The 10,596-nt window shown below is 53.6% G+C and overlaps 1 protein-coding gene across 1 annotated transcript in view; it reads right to left on the bottom strand.

Annotated features, from left to right (window-relative positions):
* Positions 1-5,746: 5,746 nt before the first annotated feature.
* Prkn (parkin RBR E3 ubiquitin protein ligase) overlaps positions 5,747-10,596 on the bottom strand; it is a 992,623-nt gene continuing 987,773 nt past the window's right edge. The window contains exons 11-12 of the mRNA XM_042689760.1: positions 9,616-9,733; positions 5,747-7,833 (exon numbers count right to left, since the gene is read on the bottom strand). Coding sequence (XP_042545694.1) covers positions 7,721-7,833; positions 9,616-9,733 — 231 coding nt within the window. The 3' untranslated portion in view covers positions 5,747-7,720. The remainder of the gene's footprint in view (positions 7,834-9,615; positions 9,734-10,596) is intronic.

Genomic DNA, 10,596 nt, shown 5'->3' with positions numbered 1-10,596 from the left:
TGTTAGAAGGCTGCTGGACCAGGAGAATGCTCACCTCCTTGATGGACTAATCTGAGAATTGTGGTTCAAAGCCAACCTGAGAAGACAATTCTGAGAGACATCTCCAAAGAACAAGCAAACTTTTCCAATGGGCCATCTGGCCAGCACCCTTCTGTGTTCCTGTTTCAGTGTGACACAGCTAGCGTCTGTCTCTGTGTATCATCTGAGGCTGCTTTCATTCTCAAAGCCAGCCTTGCATAGTTTTGTGGAGACTTAGGAAAGTTGAAAAGCCTAAATTATCCACTCTCTGGCCCTTTACAAGAAAGTGTGTCAGACCTGGGATCCACCCAGGGTTCAGCCCATCTCCATCCCGTGGAGCTCTGGCCTTCTTGGCTGGACGACACTCCATCGAGTGTATCAGCATGGTTGGTTTTGGCCATCTCTGTGGCCATCATTTCCATTATACTGCTCCCACTGATGCCATCGGTGTCTGCATTGCACAAGTATGGACAAGCACTGCAAACACACACTTTTCTAGGCCTAATAAGTAGGTCTGGGAATCACAAGATCTTGTTTCTGTCACCTTGTGACTCATTCTTGAACACAAACATTGATAAACCTGCTAAGTTGCTAGGATTCTCCTGATGGGCTGACGGAGGAGAATGAGGCCCAGAGCATGATGGGAGATGCTACTGCTGATAGAGGGGAATTTCTGCATTCATGCCTTTACCTCATCTGCCCCAAACCCTCTCACCTTGTTTGCTTGGCTGGCACTCTTATCACTCGAGCCACATCTCCAGCCTCTTTTTTTTTTTTTTTTTCAGATGAAGTCTATTGACCTTTTCTTCCTTAGGCTTCAAACTGTGATCTTGCAGATCTCGGCCTCTGGAACAGCTAGGAATATAGATGGACACCTCTGGCTCCTGGTTTCAGGAGAATTGCAAGCAGAGGAAATCTGTTTTCATTTTTGTTGCTTGAACATATCCAGTGCCCAGTAATTATTTGTTGGACAGATAACAGAAGTTAAAAATAACCTTTCTCTTCACATAGCATTTTTTTTTCCTGTTGGGTTGGGACTAGGACTTGAAGGCAGGGCTTGGATTCTGTCCCTGAGCTTTTTGGTCAAGGCTAGAACCCTATCACTGGAACTACAGCTCCACTTCTGGCATTTTGGTGGTAGTCCTGCCCAAGCTGGCTTCGAACCACAGTTCTCAGATCTCAGCAGATTACAACCACAATCCTCAGAGATTTATAGGCATGCGCCATGGGTGCCCGGCTAAGTCTTCATAGTTGAATCAGTTAGGGTTTTCAGCACCCAGAGGTATCATTTAGGCACAGGGTAAGACGAGTCCCTGTGTCTGGAGAACCTCGGGAACTTGGCTACACTCTCCTGCTTACCCACCTTGCTTCCAGTTTGATTGCTGGCACTACCCACAAAGCATAACAAAGCCAAATCCCAACTTCCTCTCAATTATTCGTCAGCTGGCCAAGGTATCAACATCACCCCAGGGCCGCTGTCCCCCTGGGAGACTCTCAGTGCCAGTCCCCTCTGGCCTGGCCATGTGTATACCGGGTACCTTCCCTGTATCAGGGATCTTTCTGTCCTGGGCAAAGCAGGAGAGTCAGTGGTCCTTCTCCAGGCTAGACAGGACTCAGGAAGCACTCAGAAATGTCCTGTTCACACCAGGGCTGGCAGCACAGTTCTGTCTCTCCAGAAATTCAGTTCAACTCACTTCTTCTGCCCACTTTTGCCAATGTCGTTTGGCAAAATGCCCTTGAAAGCCACAGAACAACTTGGCATGTGTTTCTCTATTGCTTTCAGTGAAGTTCAGATAACCACCAAACTGTGCTTGGAAAATCTTCACTAATTAGCTGTATGTATTACAGGGCACCTTGAACTATCATGGAAGATGAAGACAGATCTTTGTTCTTTATAATGAAAAGAGTGTGATATTTTCCCACTGCCTCAAACCATGGACCCTGTGACTGAATAAAAGCTCATCTGTCATTCCAACAATACAGCAAACTGTATTTTAAATGTCCATTTGGGTTGCTATCATAAAATACCATAAACTACAAAGTGACAGCGGTTATTTCTCACGGTTCTGGAGGCCGGAAGTCCAATATCAAAGCACAGGCGCCAGGTAACATGAGGGCCACTTCCTGTCCCCTGGTGGCGTTCTCTGGGTGCTCACGTGGTGAGGATCTCTGTCAGGGCTCCTTTGCTGGGCTCTAGGCCTGGGCATAAGCCATCTACTGTCACAACCAAGCCCTTCCAGGGGATAGGCTTGGGGATTTCAGTGTGCAAACACAATCTGACCATGCTACACCTTTGATCATTGAAATTATACTGTGCACACATTTTGACAAACTTCTTTTCTTTTAAGGTAATATTGTAAGTTTTTTTGTTTTTGTTTTTGGTAGTGCTTGGGATGAAACCCAGGGCCTCATGCATGCTGGAAAAATGTTCTAGCATGGGATTTCCCCTCCCGCCCTAGTGGAAACATCTCTACACATCACACAGTTGTGTCCTAGCCAAACGTTTAAAGACTACGTTTAATCATTCATTCATTCATTCACTTTTGCCAGTACCCGGGCTTGAACTCAGGGCCTCGTGCTGTTGCTCAGCTTTTTTGGCTAAGGGTGGCACCTTCTCGCTTGAACCACACCTTCACTTCTAGCTTTTTGCTTTTGGTTGTCTGTTCAAGCTGCCTCTGAACCTCAATTCTCACATCTCAGCCTACAGAGTATTAGAATTATAGGTGAGTGGCACCAGCACCTTGCTTTTTTACTTTATTTTTTATTTCCAGTTTTTGAGACAAAGTCTCACTATTGTAGCCCAGATTGGCTTCATACTTACAATTAAGATATGCACGACCATGCCTGGCTGCTACATACTTTTAAAAGATTACAGTAAAAAGAAGCACTTACTAATTGGCATACAATGTAGACCTTGATGAAGCCTTGATACAACATCATTTAAAAAAAAGTCTATTGACTTTATATGCTACTTTTGAGGCTGGGGGGAGGGGCTGGGGTGGGAGACTGGGGCTTGAACTCACAGCCTTGTGCGTGGTAGGCAGGCACTCCATCACTTGAGAGAGACCCTAAGTCTTTTATGAAAAGTTATTTTTCCAGTAGGATTTTGTTTATTTTCCTTGAGGGCAGATTCAAGCAACAATCAACTATTCTTTTTTTTTTTGTCGGTCATGGGGCTTGAACTCAGAGCCTGGGTGCTATCTCTAAGCTCTTTTGCTCAAGGTTAGCGCTCTACCACTTTGAGCCACAGTGTCACTTCTGGCTTTTGACTGATTAATTGAAGAGTAAGAGTCTCACAGGGACTAGCCGTTATCCTCTTAATCGCCACTTTCTGAGTTGCTGGGATTACAGGCATGCACCACATACCCCACCCAACATCACAGGTTTTAGGAGCAAATAAGATGCAAAATCATGACTTCTGTATGGTTTTGTTGTTTGTTTTGTCCCCTTTTTCTTGTATAATGAGTATTAATAAGGTAGTAATTAATTTGCAATACAAGGAACAATATAAGAAAAAAATCATATGCTGTGTGGAGACATGAATGCAAAAAATAACATCTAAGGCACTATCTGAGTTTGCAATGAAGAACTACAAATCCTTGGTGGAACAACCAAGTGTTGGAAGGAAGCAGCAGAGGTGCCCTGGGCCTGGGGATGTAATCTCAGGGCCTGTGGGATGCAATAACCCAAACTTGAGAGCACGGGTCCCAGCGTCTCCCCTTACTTGTGTGTAGAATCCCTTACCTGTGCATGGAATCCCTTACCTGTGCACGGAACCTGTGCATCTGGCAGACACAGGCCGCAGGTACAGGGTGCAGGCTGCATGCGCAGGGCTCAGGCCGCAGGTGCAGGGCTCAGGCCACAGGTGCAGGCTGCAGGGTGCAGGGTACAGGCCGCAGGCGCAGGGCTCAGGCCGCAGGTGCAGGGTGTAGGGTGCAGGTACAGGGTGCAGGCCGCAAGTGCAGGGTGCAGGCTGCAGGCGCAGGCCAGAGGGCACAGGCCACAGTGCTCAGGCTGCAGGTGCAGGCCGCAGGCCGCAGGGCACAGGGTGCAGGGCACAGGCAGCAGACTGAAGGCGCAGGGCTCAGGCCTTAGGTGCAGGGTGCAGGCCGCAGGTGCAGGCCACAGGTGCAGGGCGCAGGGAGCAGGTGCAGGGCACAGGTGCAGGGCGCAGGGCGCAGGGTACAGGTATGAGGTGCAGGCCGCATGCTGCAGGCCACAGGTAGAGGCTACAGAGCACAGGCTGCAGGCCACAGGTAGAGGCCGCAGGGCACAGGCCGCAAGTACAGGCCGCAGGTGCAGGCTGCAGGGCACAAGCCGCAGGGTACAGGCCGCAGGCGCAGGCTGCAGAGCACAGGCCGCAGGGTACAGACCGCAGGCGCAGGCTGCAGGGCACAGGCCGCAGGCGCAGGGTACAGGCTCAGGGCACAGGCCACAGAGTACAGGCCACAGGTGCAGGCTGCAGGGCATAGGCCGCAGAGTACAGGCCGCAGGCGCAGGGCACAGGTGCAGGGCGCAGGCTGCAGGGCACAGGCCGCAGGGTACAGGCCGCAGGGTACAGGCCGCAGGGTACAGGCCGCAGGCGCAGGGTATAGGCCACAGGGTACAGGATGCAGGCGCAGGGTACAGGCAGCAGGGTACAGGATGCAGGCGCAGGGTACAGGCGCAGGCTGCAGGGTACAGGATGCAGGCGCAGGGTACAGGCATGCTCCCTCGTGGACTCACTGGCAAGGTCCCCACACAGTGGACTTCCACGTAGAACTGCTCAACCCCCCTTCCCCCCGCCCCCCCCACACACACTAGAGTCAGGCCAGGCGCAGCAGGGGGCAGGCTCAGCCTGCATCTCTCCTCATTTGTGAAGCGCGGGGTGGAAAGAGATACGCATTCAATGCCACTCTCGCTCGGGGACGCCCCCGTGGGGGCTGGGAGCCGCCGGGCTGGAGACGCCATGGTCGAACTGACCGGAGCCTTGCCCGGGTCGGGCGGGGATTCCAGGCAGAGGGAAAGGCGCTTGGGCCGCGCGGCTGGGCGCTGAGCTCGCTGGAGACAGGAGTTGTAAGCTGGTGCTTTAGCTTCTGTCCCTCACGCCCTCCTGAGCTGGGTGTGCGCAGCCAGCGCTCGGGGCGCAGTGTGCACGGCTGAGATGCTGGGGGTCTCGCCGCGGGGCCGGGTGGTGTGGTCAGGAGGCTGTGCCCCGGTGGTTACCCAAACCACAGGACCTTCAATCCTGCACTTGCATGGTTTATTCGTAATCTGAAGACGGGCACAGTGCTCTGTGTGCACCACTTCCAGCCTTTTCTGGGTAGTTTATTGGAGATAAGATTCTCAGGGACTTTCCTGCCCAGGCTGGCTTTGAACCGCCATCTTCAGATCTCAGCCTCCCGAGTAGCTAGGATGACAGGCGTGAGCCACCGGCAAACAGCTTGAAACTTTTACCAATCATTTATTTAGACAGGATGGCAAGAAAGTAACTATTGACATTTCTGCATAAGGCTCTGTTTTCAAATTTTGATAACCTAATACCGAAGAGAGAAAACAACCCAAGTTAATTTAGAATCTAGAATAGAGATAAAAAGGATCATTTGTCACCAGCCGATGGATGCTTCTAGAAAGTTCTGAGAGAAATGCAGGGAGCAACGTGTGTGTGTGTGTGGGGGGGGGGGGGGGGGAGTGTACTCTTCTTTTCTCCAACTTTTCTCCAAAACATAATGCCAAGGACAGACCAAAGAATCTTTTGAAGCTTTTATTGACAGTGTGAATTCAGCAGTAGACACAGGCATCAGATATTTCTCAACACACGTAAGAGAAAAATAACGATTATTTGGCAGAGATCTTGTTTCTGTTCTTTTGATCTTCATATTTTATTACACAGTTCAGGCTCCAATAATACTATTCCTGAGTCATGTTCATACACAGTGGTTTTTTCCCCCTTAAGATATTTTAAGAATCACTACTCTAGTGTGAAAACACCAAGGACCCTGCTGGACAGTCAGCCCCCTGGCCCCAGGGGACCGGGTTCCCCGGCCACTGGTGACTGCAAACCTCATTCCAGCTTCAAAACTCTAAAACCCCGTGCAGAATTCTAAGGGGTCAGTAACAAAAGCAGCGCCCAGAAAGCGGAGCCACGGTGATATGGTATGGGCCGTGGCTCGGTGCTGCTGGCTTCGGCAGCGGGGATGGACTGGGATTGTCAGGACCACACTGCCTGGCTGACGGAAGGAGATGCCGCCCGCTGCCCTCGCCCTTGCTGGCGTTTCTGCGTGACCCCGGGCGTCAGGGCACAGGTGTGGTGGCAGTTGGCCTGTGGGCCGGATGGATACTCTAATGCAAAGCCAAATTCGGCTGCTTGTGTGATGTTCCAGTGCTGCACCTCCCAGGAAACAGAGGGCCACGTCATCACGGACAGAGGGACAGACATGCTCAGGATGTGATCTGGAAAGTTCCAGGGGTGGCCCCCTCTTCTGCCAGCGGCAAGGGCTTGTCTAAAAAGAGAAGCCGGGGCACTGAGGTGGGAACATCAAGGCCTTTAAACCCAGCAGGGCATCTCGTGTTGTCAGTGACGTTCTTGGTTCTGTCTCCGGGGGAGCCAGCAGGCCGGCGGGAGGCTGCCGTGGCCCGCAACAAGTTCTCGCCAGCATGAGTGGTTGTGGAAACTCTACTCACGGGTTCTAGAGGGAATCTTTCTGTGGGTCTCAAACACCTCAACAACCAGCTGCAAATGTGAGTAGTGGTCCAAGACAAAGCTTGTTAGCTTGTGTGTTCTGATGCGTGCCTGCCGGCCTGTGCCAAGGCCCTGGCGGTCCAGGCTTCTTGGGCAGTCGCCTGGGGGAGGGGCATTTTCATGTAGATCATTCTGGAAGCACTCCTTCCATATACATTCAGCTTCAGATCCTGCACTTTTGATAACACTGGCCTAGAGCAATTCTGAAATTGTTCTAAAAAACGATCTCCTTTATCTACTAGATTTACAGTAAAGGCAGAGGAGCTCGATTGCCAAGCTATGCACATTCTAGAACGTGTGATGTCTTCAGAAGAAATAAGTTCTTGCAAATGTTGCAAATAATCAAAGGAGATCAAAGTACCGTGAGTTTTGCTTTGTTTCCTGGAACTGCAAAGCCGGCATTGCAGGTCCCTTTCCTGACCTCTCGGTGGTTGGCATTTTGATGTGTGCGTAGCGCGTATTTTACCAGCAAAATTTATCGAAAGAATTCTCAGAGAAAAGCAAATATCCTTGGCGCTCACCTGGGGCCCTGTGAGATGGGAAAATCACTCTCCAAGCCATGGCTATCGTTAGCTCTAAGACGCCACGACCGTCCGTCCTGTGAGAGCCCCCACACTGTGCCCACACCCCAATTACTTCCCACCTCACCAGTGGCTTCCGCTCAGTACTCACGTGCAGTAAAATGCAGGAGACTAAACTTGAGCAGTCTCCTTCCAGGAGCTGATGCGGCCTAACTAAAATCAGTGTAAGAGCCAGGGTTTGTGTCAAGTTTACATCAAGTGCGTTCATGGTGCTATGGTATTTCCTGAGGTGTGAACAGGCACCGTTGCTGGTGGTAGTTTTTCCTGGATGCAGTAAATGGGATCCAGAAGTTTCTATAATTATGTGTGTGTGTGTGTGTGCGTGTGTGAGCAAGCATCTGTGTTTGGAAGAAGGACCGCCGGCCACGGGGCAGGCAGAGGCTGTGGCCTGCTGTGCCCGCTACACATCGAACCAGTGGTCGCCCATGCAGACGCGGTTCCACTCGCAGCCGCAGTTCCAGCACCACTCCATCCTGCAGTGGGGCTGCGGGCACTGCATGTGCATGCATCCTCCTGCCGAGACAAAGGACAGCAGTGGGTGGGCGGGCGGCAGACACCTGACTGCAAGCTCTTCTAGAAAGTACTGTCTATGCGAGCAGCCACCAGCCACTGGGGCCGAGAGAGGCTGAGGCAGGGGAGGCACACCAGACAGCACCGGACAGTCATTCAGAGACTGGGGAAACTGAGGCCCAGTCCCCCCTGGGGTTCAGAGACAAAGGCGTCGTGCGCCACAGACAGCCAAGTTCTGAGTTATGAATCTACATCAACGTCTGCAGATATTTAAACATGCATTACATGTTTGATGAGTTAATACGTGCTTGCATAGTGTGATTCATTTTCTATTGTTCTGTTAGTGTTCCTTGATTCAGAAAAAAAATCATCAGTCAGGAATTGGCATTGCTGGGGCTCTGGTTGTAACTCTGGTGGGGAATGCAGTCCTGGATGCTTTAATTCAAGATGTCGTTTAAGACCAGAGGGGTAGAGAGGAAGAAGCAATCATGTTAGGCGCTCTTTCTCCCATAAGCTCTGAGATCACAAGTGGACCCCAGGAGGAAGAAAACGACAGGATCTGGGGGTTCTCTGGGGCCTGCCTCCCTCCACAGGAGCTGGCAACCCCCTTATTTGGGGCGCTGCTGGGCCCAGGCACGTGGAGTGAAGCGCGCCCCACACCTGGGAGGCGCAGACCGTGCCCGGCCGTGGGCCGCATCTCGGCTAGACAGGCCAGAGGAGGCCGCTTCCTTGGCTGAGCCCTGCATAAGTTCTGGAAATGTGATCCGTTACTCAATTGCACCAATTATCTTGTTAGCTCATATTTTTCCTTGCCAAATTTTCCAAGTAATTGCCTCTTTATGGTCTCATTTTTGTTCTCAGAAACCTGGCGTGGGCACAGTCACCGATTTGAAATACAGATCGGTAGCATCGGGTATTCGTGTTAGGATGGGATGACACGCGTTCCAAATCCTCTGGTTTACTGTGCTTTTTGTTCGAGAGATCATGTGTGTAGATGGAAAGTAAAGGAGGAAACTTAGAATTTTTTTGTTTTGTTTTGTTTTGTTGGTTGGTTGTGGGGCCTGAACTCTGGGCCGGGGCGCTGTCCCTCAGCTCTTCAGCTCAAGGCTAGCGCTCTACCACTTGAGCCACAGCGCCACTTCCAGTTTTTCCTGCTTATGTGGTGCCGAGGAATCGAACCCAGGGCCTCCTGCATGCAAGGCAAGCACTCGACCACCTTCCCAGCCCTAGATTGTTTTTAAAATCTCACTTAGGACAATGTTATTATCAACATATCTTTAACAGGATGTAAAAATAGAAGGAAATAACGAGATCCTGTGAAGATCACATGCTGCTGGTGCCATCCCGAAGCACGGAGCCCTGGCGTTAAAACTCAGCGACCTCTGGGGAGCTGGGGCTCGAAGGCCCCAACGTGATGTGGAAGAGCTGGGATTCAAGCAGCTTCTGAGGGGCGTGTGCCCCGCCCCGCAGCCCCGCCCCACTCAGCTGGAGGCCAGCCCCGCCCCCCGCCCCGCCCCCACTCAGCTGGAGGCCAGCCCCGCCCCCACTCAGCTGGAGGCCGGCCCCGCCCCGCAGCCCCGCCCCACTCAGCTGGAGGCCAGCCCCGCCCCCCGCCCCGCCCCCACTCAGCTGGAGGCCAGCCCCGCCCCCACTCAGCTGGAGGCCAGCCCCGCCCCGCAGCCCCGCCCCCACTCAGCTGGAGGCCAGCCCCGCCCCCAGCCCCGCCCCCACTCAGCTGGAGGCCGGCCCCGCCCCAGCCCCGCCCCCAGCCCCGCCCCCACTCACCGTTCTTCTCCACCGGCACGCCGCAGCGGGGACACGGCCTGGTGGTGTTCTTGATGGTCTCCTTGGAGGCCTCCTCCCAGCGGGCTCGCTCGGCGGCCCGCGCGTCCACTCTGTAGGCCTGCACCCACCGAGACAAGAAGAGCACACGTCAATGGTCCGCTGCCATCGGGCTGCTGGCGCTGCGCTCGCAGCCATCCACCGTGACGATGGGCTTCAGGGAGCAGCGTGGGTGCCGGGGCCCTGCCTGCCGCTGGGCAGCTGCGCACACGAGGTCCTGCCTGAGCACACGGGCCCCGCCTGCGCACACGGGCCCCCGCCTGCGCACACGGGCCCCCGCCTGTGCACACGGGGCCCGCCTGCCGCTGGGCAGCTGCGCACACGAGGTCCTGCCTGAGCACACGGGCCCGCCTGCGCACACGGGGCCCCGCCTGCGCACACGGACCCGCCTGCGCACACGGCGCCCGCCTGCCACTGGGCAGCTGCGCACACGGGGCCCGCCTGCGCACACGGGGCCCGCCTGCGCACACGGGGCCCGCCTGCGCACACGAGGTCCCGCCTGCGCACACGGGCCCGCCTGCGCACACGGGGCCCGCCTGCCGCCGGGCGGCTGCGGCGGGCACGGGACGGCTGTGTGGGGCACACGGTGCCTGGCACTGGGCGTGTGCTGACAGGCTGGGAAGAGATGGCTCAACCTTACTGTGCAATCAGCCCGAGATGCTATTGTTTTAGTGACTCACCCATAACATCTAGCCGATGGTTAATGGCAAGCCAGCTGCTAAATGCCAAGGCACACACACCTGTTGTGTGTGTGTGTCTGTCTGTCGGTGGGTCTGTCTGTCTGTATGACAGTATTGGGGCTAAGCTCTTTTGCTCAAGGCTGGTACTTTACCACTTGATCCACAACTCCACTTCCGGCTTTTTGGTGGCATAAATGTATTATATTTCTCATTTTAAAATACACACCTTCATTGAGAACATTTC

The sequence above is a fragment of the Dipodomys spectabilis genome, unplaced genomic scaffold (genome assembly GCF_019054845.1).
Source record: "Dipodomys spectabilis isolate Male_0828 unplaced genomic scaffold, ASM1905484v1 ptg000126l, whole genome shotgun sequence".
Classification (NCBI taxonomy): Eukaryota; Metazoa; Chordata; class Mammalia; order Rodentia; family Heteromyidae; genus Dipodomys; species Dipodomys spectabilis.
Note: the sequence above shows the minus strand (reverse complement) of the source record. Positions and strands in the feature narration are given on the sequence as shown.